The sequence below is a fragment of the Meles meles genome, chromosome 5 (genome assembly GCF_922984935.1).
Source record: "Meles meles chromosome 5, mMelMel3.1 paternal haplotype, whole genome shotgun sequence".
NCBI classification, from domain to species: Eukaryota; Metazoa; Chordata; class Mammalia; order Carnivora; family Mustelidae; genus Meles; species Meles meles.
Window position 1 is genome coordinate 101,179,545 of NC_060070.1, and position 23,670 is coordinate 101,203,214.

At 46.5% G+C, this 23,670-nt stretch overlaps 1 protein-coding gene across 5 annotated transcripts in view; it reads right to left on the bottom strand.

The window, feature by feature from the left end:
• Positions 1–10,296: 10,296 nt before the first annotated feature.
• Positions 10,297–23,670, bottom strand: part of ELOVL5 (ELOVL fatty acid elongase 5) — a 76,846-nt gene continuing 63,472 nt past the window's right edge. For 4 of the 5 annotated variants that reach the window (XM_046004733.1, XM_046004734.1, XM_046004735.1 and 1 more), the window contains exons 4-8: positions 19,600–19,677; positions 18,097–18,268; positions 16,211–16,335; positions 13,489–13,623; positions 10,297–12,160 (exon numbers count right to left, since the gene is read on the bottom strand). In XM_046004733.1, coding sequence (XP_045860689.1) covers positions 12,020–12,160; positions 13,489–13,623; positions 16,211–16,335; positions 18,097–18,268; positions 19,600–19,677 — 651 coding nt within the window. In that variant the 3' untranslated portion in view covers positions 10,297–12,019. The remainder of the gene's footprint in view (positions 12,161–13,488; positions 13,624–16,210; positions 16,336–18,096; positions 18,269–19,599; positions 19,678–23,670) is intronic. The other variant, XM_046004737.1, reaches the window with a different exon arrangement.

Sequence of the window (23,670 nt, forward strand, 5' to 3'; positions counted from 1 at the left end):
TAATAAAAATAAAAAAAAATAAAAATAGTTCCCAATGCTGTCCTTCACCTTCACAATTATTGTAGTCTTCCGTTCTAAATCTGAATGGCACAGAGCAGCAGAATTTATACTTTAAGTTCATAAGGGAACAGACAGCTCATTAATTCTTAACATTGGTGGGATTTGACTGTTCACTGTCATATGCTCCTTTCTGAAATATATCTGGCCTGCTTTTCTGAGATGATTAAGATGTCATATTGATAACCTGAGGGCTATTAACAACCCAGTGTCCTTCTGGTGTGAGACAAGGTTACAGTCCTCCCACGGGAGAGTGTGGGAGACATCTGCACTAATCATCTCAGGTTCCTTTGTTCACAAGTTCATTTATTCAAACCTGTGAGGCTCTCCTAGGTGCCCGGCCAGAGAAGAAGTCTTTGCCTTCCAGAAGGGAGACAAATATTTAATATAATGAAAATGTTACAAAGCAAAATAAAGCCAAATAAGAGAATGGAGTGTGTGTGTCTAGGGGAAGTGGGCGGGGGCGTGTGTGATTTTCAGATCTGGTGGTTAGAGAAGGCCTCTTTGGGGAGGGGGCATTTAAGAACAGGAAGTAGTCGTGAAAATGACTATCTGGGGACAAGCAGCCAGGACAAAGACCTCAAGATGGGAGAGGAGCCACCGGAGAGCCAGCGAAGACTCAAGGGTGGCTGAATGTGTTGTTGGGGGGGAGGGGGAGAGCTCCAAGGAGGTGGGGGGCCAGCTCAGGGAGGGCCTATAGGTCATTGGGAAGAATTAGCATTTTATTCTCTGTGAAGCTATCATCCAGAGGTGGCCCTAAGGCAGGGGGAAGCTAGTGACCCTTAGTCTGCTCTTCCGCACTCTTTCCCACGTGCTGATTCATTACAGGCTCTCCCAGTCCCTGAGCCCAGCAGTGACCACGTCAGGTCCCAGCAGGCTGGGAGCATTGAGCGATTCTGGGGAGAGTCTCTGGCTGCTGGTCATTATGGCTGTCAGGTTTTGGTGGTTTTATAATTCAGATGAGCTGCTTTGGCATCCTAGGTCTATTGGAAACATGAAATTTTAAAAAAATTTAAATTTAATTAGCATATAATGTATTCTTAGTTTCAGAAGTAAAGGCCAGTGATTCGTCTTATATAACACCCAGTGCTTATCACATCACGTGCCCTCCTTAATGTCCATCACCCACTTACACCATCCCCCCACCCCTCGCCCCTCAGCAACCTTCAGTTTGTTTCTTATGGTTACGGGTCTATTATGGTATGTCTCCCTCTTTGATTTTGCCTTATTTTTTACTCTCTTCCCCTATGATCTGTTTTGTTTGTTAAATTCCACATATGAGTGAGATCATATGATAATCATCTCTCTCTGATTGACTTATTTCACTTAGTATAAATATCCTTTATTCCCATCGATGTCGCTGCAAATGCTAAGATTTCATTTTTTGATGGCTGCATAGTATTCCATTGTATATTTATACCACATCTTCTTTATCCATTCATCTGTTGATGGACATCTGGGCTCTCTCCATAGTTTGGCTATCATGGACATTGCTGCTTTAAACATTTGGGTGCACGTGCCCCTTTGGATCACTACATTTGTATCTTTGGGGTAGATACCTATAGTGTAACTGCTGGGTCATAGGGTAGCTCTATTTTGAACTTTCTGAGGTACTTCCATACTTTTTTCCAGAGTGACTGCCCCAGCTTGTGTTCCCACCAACAGTGTAGGAGGGTTCCCCTTCCTCTGTATGCTCGCCATCATGTCATTTCCTGACTTGTTAATTTTAGCCATTCTGACTGGTGTGAGGTGGTATCTCACTGTGGTTTTGATTTGTATTTCCCTGATGCCCAGTGATGTTGAACATTTTTTCATCTATTGACCATTTGTATGTCTTCTTTGCAGAAATGTTTGTTCATGTCTTCTGCCCATTTCTTGACTGGATTATTTTTCTTTGGGTGTTGAGTTTGAGAGGTTCTTTATAGATTTTGGATACTAGCCCTTTATCTAAGAAGATATTTGCAAATATCTTCTCCCATTCTGTCGTCATCTTTTGGTTTTGTGACTGTGGAAACAGATAAGAATATCAAGGAAAGCAGACTTTATTTCTGCTACACTGCCACCTTGCATAACCAACACCTATTATGTGGGGATAAGTCCTTCTGAGTGCCCCCTGTAGACCACGTGAACAATATGTACTTTCACCAACCCTAGAGAACCATGCTGAGTTTTAGAGGACGTTAGATAACTTGACAAGGTCACACTGTGCCTTAATTCAGGCTGCTGTAGCAAAGGACCATTCATTAGGTGGCTTACAGACAGACCTTTCTTTCTTATAGTTTTGGAGGCTGGAAGTCTGGAACCAGAGTGCCAGCGTGGTCAGGTTCTGGTGAGACCCTCTTCTGGGCTGCAGACTGCCAACTTCCTATTGTATCATCATGTAGCAGACAGCAGAGAGAAGCAAGTTCTCTTCTGACTCTTACTAGGACACTAATCCCATTCATGAGGGCTCCACTCATGACCTCCTCTACTCTTCACTACCTCCCCAAAGCCCATCTCCCAATACCATCACACTGGGGGGCAGGGTTTCAACATGCATTTGGAGGGATGCAAACATTCAATCCATGACACATGATTATTGAGTGGCGGTGGGATTTAAATTCAGATCCAGTCGGCTGGAAAGCCTGTTTTCACTATCACACCAGCTAATCCTTCCTGAGTACTTTCATTCATCACACTTGTTAGACATCTGCTGTGTTTGGAGCTGTACTGGGCACGCACTAGGGATATAGATACAAACTAGAGACAGTTCCTGCCCTCAAGCGTCTTAGAAACAGTGGACTGCTCGAATTTATACTGCATCTCCCAGAATGCAGTGAGATCCCACAGACACCCCCGCTGCATACACACGCACCATTTTGGACTTTCTGAAATGGAGATTTGTCCTGTTCTTCTCATTAACGAAACTTGCCAGCGACCAAGCAGATTGTGCCATGCATGAGCAGCATCTGCTGACCCATTTGTCATCGGTTCACGTTGGCACTACCTGTTCACTCTGGATTTCACTGTAATTTGGATCCTAAATTGTCACTTTAAAAAATCTTCAGAGACAGGGGCACCTGGCTGGCCCAGTCAGATAAGCATCTGACTCTTGATTTGGGTTCAGGTCACAATCTCAAGGGATGTGAGATCAAGCCCCGAGTTGGGCTCTGCACTCAGCAGGCAGGCTGCTGGAGATCCTCTCTCCCTCTCCCTCTGCTTCTCCCCACCACCAAAATAAACAAATAAATAAGTAAATCTTAAAAAAATCTTCAGAGAGACCAGCGTGTGATGCAGGATTAAAAGGACACACTGTCTACGTAGCAGCCCACCTGTCACGCAGCAGCAACACAACAGAGGGCAGTAGGAATTGCCAAGCCTTGGAGTGAGGGCTCACAGAATCCTCAGAGCCTGGCGTCGGACTCATGCATGCTCGGGGAAGCACTATTGCTCAGGTGAACAGGGAGTGCTATCAGAAGCTTCTAGATGACTTTCTAGAGAAGGCCTGAAACTTTCAGTGAGATCTCATTCAGCTCAGGAGAATAAGAATTGCCTAACTATGCCACTATTCTTCCATATGCCTCAAAATAATCTCCGTTCCAACAGTGCCCAAGAGATTATTCTCAACAACAGCACCTTCCTTGGTGGTTTCCTTCAGAAGAGCCACCACATTTTGTAATTATTTTGTCTTTGTCTTTCCTCCAGAATGAGGTGAACTTTTCTTTTCTTTTTTTTTTTTTTAAAGATTTTATTTATTTATTTGATGGACAGATCACAAGTAGGCAGAGAGGCAGGCAGAGAGAGAGAGGAGGAAGCAGGCTCCCTGCTGAGTAGAGAGCCCGATGCGGGGCTTGATCCCAGGACGCTGGGATCATGACCTGAGCCGAAGGCAGAGGTTCAACCCACTGAGCCACCCAGGCACCCCAAGAATGAGGTGATGTTTTCATTGTTGTTTCCCCAGCAACTCGCAGAATGCCTCAAGCAGAGTAGGCACGTGCAGAGGAAGAATCCCGAGGGGTTGGAGGAAGCTGTCCATGGCCAAGATGCTGTATACCTACCTGCGGCCAAAATGGTTTGGAATTTTCTTCAGTGTCTTGGAGAAGCTTAGACTCAAAAGCTTTACTGTGGTGCTAAAAAAGATAAATGTTATGTAGTTGTCTGCATAAATAGGTGTCACTGTTAGTTTTTTTTTAAACAAGAGGAAATTAGTTTTCTCTGTTTTGAAGGAATTGTGAAAGTACTGTGTGCTTTATTCTTTTTTTTTTTTTAAGATTTTTATTCATTTATTTGACAGGTAGAGAGACCACAAGTAGTCAGAGAGTCAGGCAGAGAGAGGGAGGGGAAACAGGCTCCCCACCGAGCAGAGCCTTCGATATGGGACTCCATCCCAGGACCCTGGGATCATGACCTGAGCCCGAAGGCAGAGGTTCAACCCACTGAGCCACCCAACCACCCCTCACTGTTAGTTTTTTTTTTTTAAGTTTTATGAACAGGGGACACCTCCGCAGTGCAGTGGGTTAAGCGGCCGACTCTTGATTTCAGCTCAGATCGTGACCTCAGGGTCCTGGGGTCGAGCCCCGCATCGGGCCCCATGCTCAGGGAGGAGTCAGCGTGTCCTTCTCCTCCCCTTTTCCCCTCCCCCTGTGCGCTCGCTCGCTCTCTCAAATTAATAAATAAAATCTTTTAAAAAAAGGTTTTATGAACTAATTTTTCTTCTGAAAAAAATTTTATTAAATTTACAGGTATGATTTGGTGTTAACTTTTATGACTTGGTGGTTTCTTGTACTCACTGGCATCTCACAATGAAGGAAATGGTGTAAATAAGTAAAAGCCCTCTAACTATTCCAAAGCTTTCAGTCAGACATTTTAATATTTGGGGAATCTTTTCGATTGACTCTCCCAACATTCTAATCCATTAACTGAAAACCCTCACTAGGTAATGGGTGGCTTCCCAATAAGATATGACTTGTGGGCAAATTCTCACCTCGTTGGACAGGAAGCAGCCGGCACGATTCACGTACATGCGGCCGTTCACGGGCGCTGAGAAGAGCTGGTTCCAGGGGCTGCTGTGTGGCCGGCCTCTCCCCGCACTGTAAGCTCTCAGGGCCAGCGTCAGCTTGGGAACAGGAGCGCGCACTGCTCCAGAGGCCTCACTCCCCTCGGGCAGGTCACAGGTCAGGTCACTATCCTCTCTGGGACTCAGCTTCCCCTGCAGAATGGGGAGGACGGCTGCCGGTATCTTGACAGAGGGAGGAAAGCTCCCCGGGCCTCACTCCGCTGGTGCGTGGTGCTAGGCCCGTGTCCTAGATTGTGCAGGCTTGGTTAACAGAACATGGCAGACCGACAGAAGACAGACCCGGCAGTTTATACACAATAAACACGACCGTTCTGGAGGCTGGGGGGCCCACAGCCAAGGTGCCACCAGAGGTGCTGTCTGGTGAGGGCCTACTTCCTCACAGAGGGTCATCTTCTCCCTGTCTACAAGGCAGAATGGAGGAGCGAGCTCCCTGGGGTCTCTTGCACAAGGCAGGCATCCCAGTCACAGGGACTGTCCCTCCTGACGGTATCACCTCCCAAAGGCCCCACGTCAGGTACCATCACACTGGGCGTTGGGCTTCAACAAAGGAATCTGGCAGGGGTGGGGGCGGGGAGAGGGGGGACACACACATTCAGACCATGGCCCTGTCCCGGCCTGACTCCCTTCCAGGACACCTGACCCAACGGCGAATGCCCTCGGGGATCTGGAAGTCTGTGGGGAGAGCACTTCTACTTAGATCAGAAGAAAAACTTCTGTCTCCAGAAAGATGCCCTTTCTCTGGTTCTTTTCTTGCACCCAAGGTTCACCTTTAATCCTTTTATCCAATCTGTGCGCTCTCTCCCAATCTTTCCCTGCCTCTGCTTCTTCAGCAACCTCCCTGCAAATCTCACCACAGGTCCCGGGACATAGTCGGTGCTCACTTAGATCTGGGGCTAGAGAGGTTGCCAAGTTCCTTGACCCCATTTCATAAAAAGCCACATTTAAATCACAGATTATTTTCAGTATTGTGGTATATTTAAGACGTGCTGTGAAAGACAATTTTGCTATTGAATATCATTTTGCGATGCCACTAAATTTAAATGTCCAATTCACCCACTTTTTAAAGAAATTTGAGTTCCCTTACCAAAAGGTATTATTAACTGAGGTTCAACCAAGGATAACTAAGTACAAATAATTTGTATTGAATAGATTTAAGGTCTGATACAAAAGCGATCAGCATGCACCTTCTACCTCATTTACTTACCTGTGGGGTCTTTCATCCTTGAGAATAAGTGACTGTTACTGTACAGCTCATATTTTATCTCTGCATTTCACCCCAGCCAGCTGTGCTAAGCATCTCTCTCTCTCTTTTCAGTGCAGGAAATGGGAGTTCAGAAGAATGGGAGGTAACTTTGCTTGCAATCCCACAGGAAATGGCAAAGCCTGGGTTCTAACACGTCCGCTGTGCCCCTTCCCAACCCACACAGACCCCTTCTACACAGGCAAGAGTGCCTTCCGTGCTGGAAGACATGTGTCCTAGTGCACCCAGTTCTAAAATGAGGGTGGAATTGAGGCATAGCTTGGGGCCACCACAATTTCCTCTTCCCAATCCCTTAGGAAAGCTTAAGATTTGGATCCTGGCTGCTCTCTTGAATAAGGGCATTGCGTGACTTCCAGCCTCGGTCTTATCTGTCTTACCCAGTGTTCCGAGAGCAGAGTGTACCCATGGGCAGGCAGGAGGGGCTCCGACAATGCCTGGTCACATAATCTTACAAAGGGCTGCTGCTGACTGGAGCACCGTGAGGGGGTACAAGGAGAGCATGAAGTTGTGGGACACTGGTTTGGATGACTTGCTCCAAATAGGTACCTGTTTCACTGGGAACCCTGTCAAGAGGAGGGCATACAATCGCTGGAAAGTGCTAGCTTGGCTGAAACATTGTCACATTCATCAGTCATGGGAAACCCACACCTATGGCTTGTTATTTGAACATAGAATGCCAGTCATAGTATGTGTTGACATAATCACTTAAGCATTTGTTTCCAAGCCAACACGGAATCCTGCCTGTGAGCCATTCCTTCAGGTGTCCCAAGTTTTCAGACTTCAAATGCTAGTTTCTTTGGCTAGAAGGAATTTTCACAAGGGCAGAGGCCCCCTTTGAATTTGCCCGACACACTCCCATGGGTTTCTAACAGGTGAGTTCCAAGTCTCCTTACACGCACTTCAGGTCCCTCCTCAGTGCTGCTGCCAAGGGAGAGCAGGAGGAGGGCCTGTGGGCAGGAGCCACAGCGAGGCAAAGCCTTAGAAGGTGTAATCACTACCTCCTCCTGGGAACTCGCAGCCACACCCTACACATGTCATCAGTGGGAACACCCAAATTCCCCCCCTTCCCACTTCACCCTCTTTAAAAAAATAAGCACTTTCTCTCACACAGCCAACGGTTCCAACAGACGCGTCATCTCACCGTTCTCAGCTATGGGCTCCTGTACTTCCCTAGAGCCGCCATGCTGTCTCCCAGAAGACCCTCAGTCTTATCTCCTGAGATAAGGAGATTTCACCTCCTGAAATCTCGACGGTCCGGTCCGCAAGGGCTCGGAAGAATCCCCACCCTCACGGAGCTCTTCTCAGGCACCTCACTGGAAGAGTTCTCTCTCTGTGGACTATTACAGTCGTTGGATACATCCATCTCATGGAAACCACCACAGAGCACCTATGAAATCACCCGTGCCCGTGTTTGATCCCAATCTGATACAGGCTCCTTTACGAACTGAAAAGCCTTATCTCACAGTTCCCTGTGTACCAAGCACTCTCCCAGCGAGCCAGGTAACACTCTTCCGAGGTCTGGTCAACACAAGAACACGAATGGGCCACTGAGGGGGCAGTAAGCACTGTTCCCAAGAGTCCGGACCGTCTGAGAAAGGGGACAACCTCCAACAACCGTGTGATTGGTTCTCTGCCACCACTACATCGTCAGCTGCTGGGTTCTACTCTGCTTGTTCCTACAATGTCCACCACGGAGCCTGAGCCACCTGCCACAACCTTACACCAAAAGCCGGGTCCAGGTATCCTATGAAAACGGGAGCAAGAATTGGTCCTGGGGAACTTTCTCCCTTGGGTGAGTGCCATCCTTATGCTGGAAAAGAGAGGAAGTGAAGCTCATAAAAATGTCGAAGATGACAAAAAATGAGCTTGAAAATGGTGTCTTGAATGAGAATTAGTCGCTGATGGTATAGGTAAGGGCAACCACTATCTTGCTTCTATTTTCTCCAATAAGCACAGGATCTTCCAAATGAAGACGGCAGAAAAACACCTGCTCAGTACTCCAAGTCTACGACTGACGTGGAGAGAGTGGGAGACACCTGTTTCAGAGGATCACACAGCAGAGCCACTGTCAGAACTCTGGAGAATCCCTGAACGACCGAGGACCAGATCCCGAGAAGCACTGCCCTACCTTCCCAAGGGGAAATAAAGCAGCTTCTGGAAACCCCGGCCTGGTGACCTTAATGTAAAATGCTGGTAAAATCTGGAATGAGAGAGGTGATCAACATTCTGACTGCTAACGATTGCTGGTTTCTTTCCAGCTCTTGATTCAACACAGTGTCACACCGAAGTAACCTCCTTTTCTGTTTTTCTTGATAGGATTACATCAGCCAACCCAGGACACAGCAAAACAATAGTTGAGAGTTTTAAGACACCAGTGGGGTGGATTGCAGAGAACACAATCTTGAAGGGAATAGCTCACACAGAGGGTTTACTCTGTGCTTGATGTGGCTCCAAGGGCGTCTGCACTGTATTTGCCTCAGTTACACAGGTGGAAGTCCAACCAGGCAATCAGGCCCCAAGCTGTGCTTCTCACATTAGGCTACACCGCCTTTCCGTATGCATGGCCAGGCTGCTAAAAAGAGGGGAGATGTGAATCCTCCCCTTTCCATCCTGGTGGGCAAACCTGCCCTTTTGCTTCCCTGTGAGAGAGAGAAAAGGATGGGGACACATCTGGCCTTGCTCTGCCCTCTGATCAACTTACTTCTCTGACGGGAGGACGACAACCTTCTGGTTGCCAAGATGGGGAGATACGAGTGTATTTTCTTGGCGTGGCAACGTCATCAGGACAGAATACAACATTGCAAAGGAGCATGTAGTTGACGGTGGGTCCATTACTGGGATGATACTCAAAATACTTTAATAACCAGTTCATCCCTAGACTAACAAATGCCACCAAGCACTCCTGTGGGAGGGCCAGCCCTGGTAAGTTTGCATCAGTAGGGTTATCGGCCAGGGTAATAAATCCTGCTGTGGTTTTAGCATCACCAATCCAGTCTTTCCAGTAAGAGATGAACTATTTTGATTCTTACTTGATTTCGAGGTCTTGTTTTTCTCTTTTTCTTTTTAGGTCCTCTTTTAAAAATGTGTTGTGGACTTAGAGGGGAAGGGCAAGGATAGGACTACCACCACCAAAACCCTAGCAGTCCTCTGTATTTTTCAGACAGTACCCAAAAACTAAATGCAGTTTCACATGACATTTTTAAGGTGGTAATGACAAATTAGAAGGCACTCAAAAGCTAGTAAGATCCAGCCTATACTGGGGACCATGCGTTATGCAGGAAATGGAAAGACAGGGGCCATTCAGGTCATGACTCCATGTGTACATAGTTGGACCTGTACGTCAGACTGTGGCAGGCTGGGGGATGGGGGGGGGAACAGTCTTTGGCAAAGAAAGTGGTAGAGTTTGGGGAATAATGTGGGCTCTCATTCTCTAGAGAAGGGGCCAGCAAATTATGGCTGCAGACCTTCTGTTTTGTGAGTAAAGCTTTACTGGAACACAGCCATGACCATCCATACACATATGGTCTGTGTCTGCTTTTGCACGCCACAATGGCATAGTCGAAAGCGGGGCAGAGACTGCATGGACTGCAAACCCTAAAACACGTACTGGCACTTTACAGAAAAAATTTGCAGACCTCTGGTGTAAACGCAGGAAAGGAAAATAACAGTCAAAAGCATGGGGAGGGAGGAGGAAAGAAAAGTGGAAGAAGCGGCATGTTTGGAAAGCTGGGACCTTTGGGGGACCAGAGAAACCACCACCGTGCCTCACTACGTGGGGATCCTTCCTCATGTGTGCTGAGCTACGGAATAACCTTTTCATCTGAATTATCTACATTTACAGGGGTGAGTTCCTAGAAGGTGAAGACTGGATTTTTCTCCAGTCTGTCTGAATTAGCAGTGTATAAACCATGTAACACGCGAGCACAGGTAATCAAAAAAGTTTTAATGATTAATGTTTAGACATTATTTAACAGTGTGGGTATATCCAGATGAGCTAAAGCACACTTTGACAGCACACTATTGAATGTTATAGTTTCTGTATTGAAATATGTAAAGACATTTGCAAACTAGTACCTAGGAAGACATACATTTACAAATATACACATTCTAGATTTGATAAGGTAAATGTAAACAGATGCTGTGACTCCTTCCAAACAGAAAACCCACAAGACTAATAAGAGAACCAATCGGCTCCCTATATAATATGAATGTGCAAAATTAAAGCATGATAAACTGATATTTACATAAATACCAAACCAACAATTAGTTTATACATTGTCGATGACCTTCTAAGATGTGTCACGAGTGGTTCAATGACTTTTTTCTCCCGATGGAGAAGGTATTCAGAGACTAAATTTCAACACTTTAAAATGACACGCACAATAGTCCTTATCCGTTTGACCACTGCCTCAAGGGTGACAGACACGATTTTATGATAAGCAGTCTCATTTTTAAATAAGCAGTTCTACACAAATCTTTAGATTCTAAGCAGAAAAAGAAAATTACAGGTACTATTAGATTTACATGAAACAAATTATCTTTACCCAATTTCCCAGTTCTCTTACGTAGTAGCTATCTGTTTAATTTTACCTTAAAATTTTTTTAAGGTCCCCTTTTCCCCCTTTATTCATTTTTATAAGCTAGGCACATTTTAAAAGAAGTTTGTGTCAAAACAGACAGCAGTACAGAAACCAATTCAAATTTGGACCCTGGCAACCAGTTCCCCATTGCTCATCTATGGGATTCTGTCAAATGGTATTCAATGATCTCTTTTGAAAAGTACACACCCTCTCTCTCGCAAGTGGAAAGCAAAGTGGGCATTGTTTCCTGTATAAAAACACTTAGCACTTCAGAAATTTTAAATGTCCTACTCATCCTACATACTTTCTAAAATCTTGAGACAAAGAATATATATTTAGGTTTCATCAAGACTCCTTTAGAGCCCCCCCCTTTTTACATTATCAATAGTGGCACTCAAAATAAAAAAATAAGATCTGTTAAAAAGTTAAACTGACCTTCCACTAGATTTGAGCCTGCCTGATTTAAAGCCAATATTATAAAACTGAAGGTGCCGTTTCTGATGTCACATGTACAAGTCACTTGATATTATGTGTCACACGCTAGTTTCATAAATTACGGCCTTTGATTTTTTCCTAAACAGAGCTATTAAAAACGAATAAAAACTTGAAACATATCCTAATTTAAATTAATAAGCTTTGGGCCCTGCTTTTTAAATTTTAAGGCATGTGTGTTTCTCTACTGTAACAACATTGTACAAATTTACAATCACATGCATGACCTACAGTAAAAAAAACGTTTGGGTTACAGTGTTTTTAAATTGTGATTCACAATTCAGCACCTATCATGTTATAACTAATAAGGCAACAGCAGTGTCATATACTACAATAATACGCCCTCCACAGTCTAGCGCAGGGGTCGGTGAGAGCCCAGAAATGTTAAATCTTATGCCTACGTGTATAATCTGTATACATTTTCAAGGGGTTTTGAACGATGAAGGAGGTCCTACATGAATCACGCTGTTGTAGGCCGGACGAGTTACAGCAGCTGTTAACGAGCATCGGGCACAACTCATACTGTGCTTACAATCAGACGATGGGTTTTGGAGGTTTCTCAACTCTTCGGCTTCAATCCTTCCGTTGCTTCCTCGGCTTCACATTGTTTTCCAGGGAAGAAAAGCTGTTGGTGTGTCCGTTCACGGCAGCCACGGACCCGTTCTGGTGGTCCTTCAGGTGCTCTTTCCTCCGCGAGGCCCCCTTCTTGTAAGTCTGAAATGCATCAGGGCAGACGGGCCGTGTGACAGGGTGCTCTGCTGGCGGGTGGGGGCCCCCTGCTTTCCTAACTCTAAGCCTAGATTCCTGTTAGGACCCGATGCCACTGAGATGTAAGGTCTATGGTCAAGCAACCCTGGGAATGTTTTCTGCCACTGGTTTCAATCACTCCTCCCTTCCTGAGGCGTCGCCTGAGGTAAGTTCACAGGGGTCTGGGCTACAATGTAAGGGCTATTCTAGAAATGAAGTAGAAAATTCAAAGTATACACCCCCTGGCCGTGCCCTCCCTGTATCTGGATGGGGTTGCAGAGTATCAGGTCACATGGCCACACTGTTTTCCCCCACTCTGTGGTACCTCTCCTATCACTCCCATCTCTCACCTTCAGGATTTGCTCGGGACTTCGGCAATGGCTTTGGCCCATATGTACACAGCGCTGTGCTGCCATAAGCAGTTAGAATAGTGATTTCAGTTCTGTCAGCTCCCAGCCTTCGTCCTCCCTCACGTCGATGAATGTTCCCACATGGGTACACCCCCCCATGTAGCAGCTCCCTGGAATGTGCCTCCACACCCAGGGGGTGGGATGAAGTGGTGGGGGACACAAGGATGGCCACGTGGGACGCCCCCAAGGAGCTGCTCAACCCCCCTGGACCTTACTGTCTCCATATCCGTGGCCTCTACCTTGCCTCCCGACCTTTGGTGCCTGCCTGGAACTGGATGCTGCCCATGGGGGCAGGAACACACCTCACCCAGGGGTAACGGGGAGCCACAAAGTAATCCAGTGGAGACAATCTGCTCTAACTGGACCCTTCTGCGAGTAAAACTGACCTTCCATCATGCACTTGGGAATGAATGGAGCCTCCAAACCTGAGCAGTGGAGATGTGAGGAAGCGGGGACGAAAGGGCAGATTTCTGTCTGCAGCTGAGGGCTGTGATGGACATTTCTTTAGACGTTTTATGTAGTCCCAGAGTTCAGGGCAGTGGGACTGCGGGACTGATGACAGAACTCTCCCGTCCCATGCCTGCAGTCCGCTGTGAGCAAAGTAACACAGAGCTTGCCGAATAGCGCAGCGTTCCCACGTGAATCCCCAGCTCCTCTACCGAAGATCTAGAACTCTGGAGGTTTGGGACAGATACCAGCATCTCCTGTGTCGGCCGTAGTCCCCTCCCAAAGGCAGGGGCTGCCCTGTCACTGTGACTGCACCAGAGCCTGCTGTCTCGCACGCAGGAGGGGTTCTACAGGTCATCCATCCTTCTTAAATGAAAAGAGGAGGGTCTCTGCTGAAAAGGCCACAAGTCCCAACTGCCATGGAAGAGCAAGACTTACCTGAATGTAGAAGTTTGTGAAGAGAGCAATCAGAGAGATCATGTATCCAATCTGGAAGTACAGCCACCCAAGAGGGAATGTACACGGCCAGATGACCCCGCAGCTGGTCTGGATGATTGTCAGCACAAACTGCAGCTGGTGGCAGAGAGGGACACAGCTGAGCAGCGCAGCCATGGCACACCAACAAGGTGCCACGCCGGACGGGCTCTCCACCCAGCACGCCGAGGCCATGGAGGGACACTCACAGGCCTTTCTGGAGGTGAAGTCCCTTCATAGATACTAAGCGTACATTCATGCATAAATTATATATGTGCCTTTGTCATATACATTCTTCTCCCTTCCTTCTACTTAAACCACCTTCTCTAAAATTTGGAGAATAGTTAACAATACTATATAGTATACATGGAAGTTGCTAAGAGTAGATCATGAGTTCTTATTGCAAGAAAAAAAACCCCATAGCTATGCATGACTGTGGGTGTGAACTGGGTGTTACTGTCCCAATCATTTCACAACCCATACATATACCCTATCAGTACACCGTACACTCCCTACAACATTACAGGTCTTGTACAGCTCAATGAAGCTGGGGAACAAAGGAAAACCTAATCCCCCCACCCCTGCCCCATATACAAACTTTAGGGACCCTGTATAGAGAGATGCAAAGTAATTTTTGCTTGCTTTATATTTTTAAGGGAGAAAGGAAGGGTGTGTGGGCTGTATGTTTAAAGAGAACCGGTGATGTTGCTGTGGGATGTGCAATTCCTATTTCTCTTTTAATTTTTTTTTAAAGGTTTTATTTATTTATTTGACAGACAAAGATCACAAGTAGGCAGAGAGGCAGGCAGATGGGCGGGGGAGCAGGCTCCCCCCTGAGCAGAGAGCCCGATGTGGGGCTCGACCCCAGGACTCTGGGATCATGACCGGAGCCGAAGGCAGAGGCCTTAACCCACTGAGCCACTCAGGCGCCCCTTTCTCTGTTTTTTAAAGATTTATTTGAGAGTGTGTGAGCAGGGAGTGGGGCAGAGGAAGAGGGAGAGAGTCCTCAAGCAGAGTCCCTGCTGAGGATGCAGCCCAATGCAGGGCTGGAGCTCACTGCCCTGAGATCACCATCTGAGCTGAAACCAAGAGCCCAACACTTAACTGACTGCACTACCCACGTGACCCAACTCTTCCTATTTCTTACCCATGTACCCTTTTGGTTTGAAGAAGGCTGATCAACAGATTTAAACTTATACCAAGATATAATGCTAAGTCCAGATTTTTCTGATGAATAAATCTTTTTTCTTTTCGGATGAATAAATCTTGAATGGGAAAGGTTACGATGAGGTGTGGCTACTGGAGGGTGACTCTTCAAGAGGAATACCACCACCAGGGGGCAGGGTTCTGCCCACTGGATTTCTGGCCCAGCCCCCAGGGTTTCTTTATAGAACTTACTTCCCTTCCCGCTTCTCTTTTTTAAGATAAGTACTCTAGGCTAAGGAATAACTAGGAGCGGTGCTTAAAATACATCTGGGCAAACTGGGTGCAATCTTCTACCTCAAAGGGCAGAGCTTAATGGGAGACCAACTTCCCCAGTCTGTTCCTTTAAATTCTGCTTTTGCCAGGCTACAACTGTGTGGTATAAATCGATCTCCACATCACTTTTCAAGCGTAACGAGAAGGTTAAGGAACAATTATCCTTCCTCACAGGTGGGTGAAAAAAATGAACAAGGACTAGAGAGCAGCTGGCAAAGAGGTGATAATGAAATGTCAAACACGTAAGTAGCTCAGACGATCTTCTCGGATTTTTTTTCCCCAGACTGTTATTTTTAAATATTGAAGAATCACAATTGACTTGGGAAGACTGGAATCAGCACGGTTCTTTAGAAAAATATGTTGATAAGGCAAGGCTGGGGCTGAAACTTTACACCCCTCAGTTAGCTGGGTTGGGCCTATTGCCTCAGTGTCCTCATCCATAGAATGGGGATAAGAACATGAAATCAGGCTACTGGACTAGTCCATGTAAACTTGCTTACTTAGCATGAGTGCCAGACACTCAACGAATGTCAGTGTTTCACATCAGTAGTAACAGTAATTAGTTCATGAAAGAAGTCACAAAGGGAGAGAAACCGGCGTCGGTCATATCCTGACAACTCAGGGAAGCTTCAGAAAGGACAGTAGGACATAATCACCAAGTGCTAACAACGGCTGGGTGGGCCCTCGCGGTCAATGTCAGGAAGGAGGCTGTCGTCTGAAGCACAGCAGGTGCCATCCTCGCCAACAGGTGCTTCGCTGCAAAGGGGCTGAGCGGTCACCGGACACTGATCTTACCGACACCCTCACTGCCTAATGACTACAAGCACTCAGGACTCCTGGGTCCTTCAAAAACTCCCAGGAACACAGGACACAGTGGTCACTTTGGGTTCTGGATTATAATTACGAAACACACCCAGGCAACACATGCTTTGTGCACAAACTAAGGACAAAGGACTGAACTTGAAGTCAGGAAATTAGATTCCTGTCCTCATTCTATAGCCCAACTAGTTGTGTGCCCACAGATATAGTTTCTGCATCAGCTGGAAGTAAGAACATTCTCTGCTCCACGGGCTGCAGGTAGTTTAGTTGGATCAAAGAGAAAAGGTGGGAAGGCATACATTAGATACTATTAAGTATCTAATGAATAAAGGCAGGGAGAGCAGTCTGCCAGGCAGCAAGTCCTGGAGAGAGGTGCTGAGTGACTTACCAGCTGCCCCTGAGTGATGTATTTCTTCCACCAGAGGTACGGGCGCATGGAGGGCACGGACGACAGACCGTAGTACGAGTACATGAGGACATGGATGAAGCTGTTAAGGGTGGCGCCAAAATACGCTGAAAACCGGGGTGGGTTGGGAGGGAGAATGCATCAGTGTTCTACACAGAACAAGATTCCTTTCAAATCCGGAAAACAGATGCGTTCAAATAGGGGCTGGTAAGCACCGCATGGAGCACTGCTCAGAACTCCGTTTCCACTGGGGCAGGCCGACGGGGGTGCTTTAAGGCTGGACTCAGCTGCGGCTGCCAGGCATGCATGTAACACAGGAGTTGGGAGACCGCCTCACAGCTTTGTTGCCAGAACCCCAGTCGACTCCCAGAGCGAGCTGGTTTTCTTTACGTGCCAGGCGCTTCAGGCTGCTGTGCTGAAGGCCTGGGGAAGGCAGCTGACCGGCAGGAGGTTCAAAGCTGGCTGGCTAACACATCTGCTGGAGCTGGAAGAAGCCTTGGTCTCCTTATTATTCCCCAGGACTGCACTGCTGAGACCACGTATTTTTTTCAACAATACAATCCAGAGTCCAGTTCCTTAGAGATAAAAGACTCCTCTTTTATCACATAAAAGAGGAGTCTTTTATCACATACTTTTAATTTCCAGTAGAACCACTAGTTCTTTTTTTAGCCTCTCTGTCCTCCTCCCCCAGCGGGCAACCCAACAGCGCTCTCCAGCTTTCCCACACACAGTCAGAGGTGTACATGGCTAGGGGCTCAGCGAGGGAGTCTCTACTTCTGGCTATCACAGTAACTGTGCGAGTGACCTTGGACAAGTCACATCCAGGTCCTAGTTGTTTCTCTTGGGCCCAGGGGGGCTAGTGAAAATTTGCCACCCTGAGAGTTCTTTGAAAATGTAAAGAGACACTGTTCCCATTAGGAAGTTAAGTCAGATAATCCAGAGCCATGAAGTGTGTTGGTGGGAAAAACACATGTTGGGGGGGGGGGTGGTGGCGCACTGGAAACCGAATTCTACCGAACCTTCTACTATGTCAGTTTCTTCCCAAACCACAGGGAGCTGGGTTTGGTGAGTCACCTTTCTAGTTCTAAAATTCTATGAATGTGGGAATCTTGGCCGGTTAATCCAGGGCAGTGTCATCCTAGGGAAAAAACACATGAACAGACCCCAAAGCTCTCAAATTCGCTAGTGCTGGATGGCAGAAATTTTGATCAGGACACCTGTTAGAACTCCTAAGCTAAACCTAAAGGAAACAGCTTAATCTCTGAAAATTATGAGAGACCTCCGACCATAAGCTTTCTAAAAACAACAGATATCTGTCTTTGGGAATTTACTTCAAATTTTGGTGCTTGCCATTGAAGACGCCTTGCTAACACGCTTCAGGGAACAAGGCAGGCTCGTTATATAAGCATTATGTGCAGCCCTCCTCCTGTGTTCTTCAGGTAAAGCTTGTTTCATCATTAGTCTTGTTCCCTGGGACTCCCTCAGTGGTGTGGTTCCATCTTTTTGGCCTGCCCCTCTCAGTCAAACAACTTCCAAATTGTAAGAAACAGGACTAGAAATAACCTGGAACAGCTGTCCTCTGTAACAGAGGACACTGTCCCTATTTCCCTGTACGCCCCAGGCTGGGAATTTGGTATTTCCCTCACCTTGCCAAGTCAGCCAGAAAAAGGTTTCGTCAGCTCACTGAGTGCAAAGGCCATACAAACTATCATGAATGCAACTGGGACACAAAGTTCCCGTGTTTGACCTAGAAATCCACAGAAATAGCACCTTCACTAAAAGCCTTGGTTTCAATTCAGGCTCTCTGCTCACACCTGTCCCCAGCGCTGCCCTCCCCCCCACCCCCACCCGCCCCATGTAAGACTTACAGTGGCCACAGGGGACCCAGTTCATCACAAACCACCAGATGTTCAGCATGGTGGCATGGTGGTAGACGTGCAGGACTGTGATCTGGTGGTTGTTCTTCCGTAAGATGAAGAAGAAGGTGTCCATGAATTCAATGAGCTTGGAGAAATAGTACCACCAGAGGACGCGGATAATCTAAGAGGAAGAGACCATCACGGTTTTTCTGGAATATCTCCCCTGACGTGTTTTACTAACATCCCAGACTCCCAGGTTCTCCTGAAGCCTGAGCACCCCACTGGCTCCTAGAGTCCTTCAGAGGCTGGGAGCGCTGGTCATTCTGAGTGTCTCTAACAGAACACTGGGGGGAAGCTGGGGGAGGTCTGGAATGACAACAGGGGAAATTTTAAAAGTGGCACGGACGTCTTTCAAGACTGACAAAACCCAGAGGATCAAAGTTCAAAAAGCCCTGAAGCCTGTCTATTCCCTCTGGAAGGACCTGCAAAACCATCAGCACGGGAAAAACCTCCTGAGTGGCGCTGCTATTTCAGGGACTGGCATGGGGGCAGGGGGCCAGGATATGAGGAAAAGAAAAGGAATCAGAACTTTCCGTGTCGGGTCCCTGCTCAGTTAATATGCCACACAGTTTTTTTTGTTTTTTTTTTTTAAAGATTTATTTATTTGACAGATAGAGATTACAAGTAGGCAGAAAGGCAGGCAGAGAGAGAGAGAGAGGAGGAAGCAGGCTCCCAGCCAAGCAGAGAGCCCGATGCGGGGCTCGATCCCAGAACCCTGGGATCATGACCTGAGCCGAAGGCAGAGGCCTTAACCCGCTGAGCCACCCAGGCGCCCCAATATGCCACACAGTTTTAAGGAAATGAATGCCCATCTGAATTTAAAGCAGCACCCTTTCATTTAAAATGAAACACTGGGGACACCTGGGATTGAGCCCCATAATGGGCTCCCTGCTCAGAGGGGAGCCTGCTTCTCCCTCTGCCTGCTGCTCCCCTCCTTGTGCTCTCTCTACCAAAACAAACAAAACAACAACAAAACCCACTCAGAGTGGAAGTCAGAATCTAAAGATCACCCTCAGAGAGCATTTTCAGGAATGATTACAGCATTTAAGACATTATTCTTATGATCCCGTTTATATAAATGCTGAAAAATGCATGTAGTTACTTGTCCCCCTGCCGAAACGTAAATAACAAATTTTTTTCAAGATTTTATTTTTAAGTAATGTCTCTACCCAATGTGGGGCTCAAATTCAACCCCAAGATCAAGAGTCACATGCTCCACCAACTGAGCCTGCCAGGTGCCTCTTCCTGGACACCATTAACAGGACTTACTTTTATTAAATGAAACTTTAGTTTTCCTCTTACATCGCTCATGTTCAAATTTTCATGTGGAAATAGGTTTTTTAAAAAATGTCAACAGGAATTACCTTGGGCAGTGAGGATAGGAGCCATTTTGTCTTTTGTGCAATTTATTAAAAAAAAAAAAAAAGTATTTAAAACACAGAGACACCATACCTTCATATCTGCTTCTCCCGCACTGCGAGTACCTTGACAGAAGAAGTTGTACCTGCTTTCCCATACTCCTGTCACTAACTAAAACGAAAAAAGGAAGAAGTCCATCACCAACAATATCAGAAATCAGAAAAGCCCTACTTAAACTTCATTTGTTTCAGAATCTGTGACAATTGACCTTGGGCTGGCTGACGCAACTTTGGTCTTTGCTCCTTGGCAAAAATCACAATGATGTGAATACCGGAGAGTCTCCGTTTCACAAGGGGTGGACCAGAAGTCACTCCAGGGTGCTGCCTTACTGAGCTGGCCCTCAATTCTCAATGCCCTGGGCTGTCCCAAGGCCCTGACCAAGCTGACAGCAGGCTCAGTCCCACAAGCAGTCTCAGGGGAGATCACACCTACACAAATTCAGCCCTTCCCTAAACCCCAGCACTTCCCAAACTTGAGAGTGGTGAACCAGAATCGCCTCAGGGGCATGTAAAAACAGGATCGCTGGGGAGTGTTTCTGATCCAGTAGGCCTGGGGTGGAGTCCAAGAATTCATATTTCTAACAAGTTTCCAGGTGATCCTGATGTTCCTGATCTAGAGACCACACTCCGAGAACCACTACTGTCAAACCTAGGATAATTTAGCCAGCCTTGCCTTCATTACTTCCTGTTGCTGTGTCATCTGCTGGGTCCACAAAGCAGAAATCTGCAGTGTCATAGAAAGGACCCCAGAATCAGGGGACATGCCAGCTCTAGGTGACTGACCTGCATCACCAGCTCTCTTTGGTTTCCTCATTTGTCTACAGTGAGGACACGTGGCCTAGATGAGACTTAAGGACCCACTGTGACAGTCCAGAGGGAAGGTTTAATTTGAACACCTGAGCATGTCCACACTACATCTTAGACAAACACCTAGGAGGTGCTATTCCTTGTCCATGTAAACCGTAGCTTCCCACTTCCTCCTAAAGCCTACAGTGATCTTGAGTTTTCCTGGTGACTTTCTCTCTGGGGACCAATTGGCACGCTACAGATGGGGAGAAATCTGAGGTAGCCTCCCTTGTGCCTGATCTCATCTGCTATCCCACATAAAAAGACTGACCCTGGGTCTCAAAGTGTGTTCCCCAGTCCAGCTGCATTAACATCACACGGGAACTTCTAAGACATGGAAATTCTTGAGCCCACCCCAGAATCAAGTCTGGGGGTGGGATGCCTGGGTGGCTCAGTGGGTTAGGTCTCCATCTTCGGCTCAAGTCATGATCTCAGGCCCTGATCCTCAGGGGTAATGATCTCATGACCTCAGGGTCCTTTATCAGCAGAGAGCAGCTTCCCCCTTTCTCTCTGCCTACCTGTGATTTCTCCGTCAAATAAATAAATAACATCTTTAAAAACAAAAACAAACTCTGGGGGTACACCATCAAGGTAGGGCCTCACAGTCACAATCACAGAGCCTTTGAGAACGGAATACTGTGGTTTACGAAGTGTGGTTCCCAACCCAGCAGCATCGCAATCACCCAGGAATTTGTTAGAAACACAAAAATCTCAAGCCCTACCCTAGACCTTCTGAATCAGAAATTTCTGGGTGTGAAGCCCAGTGACATGGCAATAGGCTGTTTTATAGGTGACTTTGATGCAGCTAAAGCTTGTGAACCACGGGCTGAAAGCTGTGGTTCCCACTCTAGTTACGTAACAGAACCACCTGGGGAGCTTCTAAACCTGTTACTGCCTGGCCTCTCCCCAGATCATTAAACCAGACTCTTTAGGGGCCTTCACAAACCTCTAAGGTACTTCCAACCTGCAACTAGGAGTGGGAACCACGGGTTTCCTGCTGGGTAAGCAGCAAAGGGATTACAAGGGCCGGAAGACAGACCGTTAAACTTCCACCCGATCTGACCTCAGAAACGCCACAATGGGTGTGGCCGTTGTACTCTGACTGAAAGCCCTTCTCAAAAACCGCTTTTTCTTCTATTAACTTCCTTTCTGTGGTCTGCCTTCTGGTTTTGTCATCTTCTATATGTAAAAAAGTATTAAGTGTTCACATGGTTTTCAAGACCAAAGAGGCATCATTTTGTGATGAAGAGTTCTCCTTAGGAAGCAGAAGACCGGACCAGGGAGCCAGGATGAGTTAGGCTGCCGTCCACCAAGGCCCAAGACCTGAGGTGAGCCCGCTAAGTTCCTCAGGCCCTGGGTGTTTTCAGGTAAAAAAAAAAAAAAAAAAAAAAAAAAAAAAAAAAAAAAAAAAGATGAGGCTGGACTAAATGACTCTAAAGGTTCTAATTTTCTACAATTTCTACATTAGGACTTTTTTTTTTTTCTAAAAGATTTTTTATTTGACAGATAGAGAGCACAAGTAGGCAGAAAGGCAGGCAGAGAGAGAGGGAAGCAGACTCCCCTGCTGAGCAGAGAGCCCGATGTGGGGCTCGATCCCAGGACCCTGAGATCATGACCTGAGCCAAAGGCAGAGGCTTAACCCACTGAGCCACCCAGGTGCCCCTCTACATTAGGACTTTTAATAAACAGACCATAAACTATGCTGTACTTCACTATCTTTGAAAGACCAACAATAGCAGGGTAATTTATCAGAAGGTACATCATCCTTTTGGACAACATTGTGCTCTCAAGTCACAGCAGGTTAAGCACCCCAAATGCAGACATACCCCAAGTTCCAAGAATCGAAATAAAAAGCCTGAACCCAAAGTGGGGTTGGGAGTGGGGTGATGGCATATGTGCCCTCAGAAGACCTGAGGTGAAGAGAAGAGAGTGTAGTCTCCCCTGCCCTTCCTCCTACCCCATGAGAGAACCAGTGAATTATCTTCTGTGGCTGAGGGATATATGGACAGGGAACAAATGGTTCTCAAGGAAATTTTCACACAACTACTGCAAATGATAAAAAGTAAGGACAACACAGCAAAGTGCTTCATGAAGACGTATTTATGCAATTTAAAAGATACCTTTATTTAAAACGATAGCCTTACTTGACAAAATTAAAAACTTATTAACCATGATTGTCCTCGCTAGACATGCTTTTTGAAATGTTAGCATCTTATCAATTTAATATTCTAGGACCTACCATCACTGTTTTCCAGCTGCTATTTTGGTTTATCGTGTCCTGAGGCAGATGACTGCATTCATGAATGCCTGCCTTGGTAGGCAAGTGGACAGGCAAGGGAGCTGAGGAAGAAGAGAGCTAATTCTTCCTTGTATTCCTGTAGGCACCTCGACCTCAAGGGCAGGCACAGACTGAGGAAGGATCCATTAACTCTAGCAGAAGGGGCTAACACATGCCTTTCTTTTAAAATGTCTTTCAGAAGGCATCCAGGTTGGATTGCTTTGCTCCTTAAGCTAATGACCTTAAAATTCCACTTTCAGAAAGCATCCAGGTTGGATTGCTTTGCTCCTTAAGCTAATGACCTTAAAATTCCACTTGTCCCTCTTCCTATAAATGGGGAAAAAAGACGTCTGTATCTAAAACACCAGTATCTCTGGAGACCAAAGTACTCCAGGTCTGGGGGTGGTGGTGAACTTCCCCAAAGTACAGCGCCACTTCAGGGCCCTGAGCCCACTGCCCTCTTCTCCTAGGAGAGGCTTCCCGCAGTCCCCAGGGCAGCCCACCCTCCCTCTTGACTGCCACTAGGGTAGACCTCTGAATTCTGTGATTAAAACCCTTCAGTGGAGTTCTTTATAGATCTTGGATATCAGCCCTTGTCTGTAGTGTCATTTTTGAGTATCTTCTCCCATTCCGTGGGTTGCCTCTTTGTTTTGTTGACTGTTTCCTTTGCTGTGCAGAAGCTTTTGATCTTGATGAAGTCCCAAAAGTTCATTTTCGCTTTTGTTTCCTTTGCCTTTGGAGACATGTCTTGAAAGAAGTTGCTGTGGCCGGTGTTGAAGAGGTTACTGCCTATGTTCTCCTCTAGGATTTTAGTATATGTGCTGCCGAAGCGAGCACCTCCTCTAGGATTTTGATAGATTCCTGCCTCATGTTGAGGTCTTTTATCCATTTCAATTTTATCTTTGTGTATGGTGTAAGAGAATGGTCGAGTTTCATTCTTCTACATACAGCTGTCCAATTTTCCCAGCACCATTTATTGAA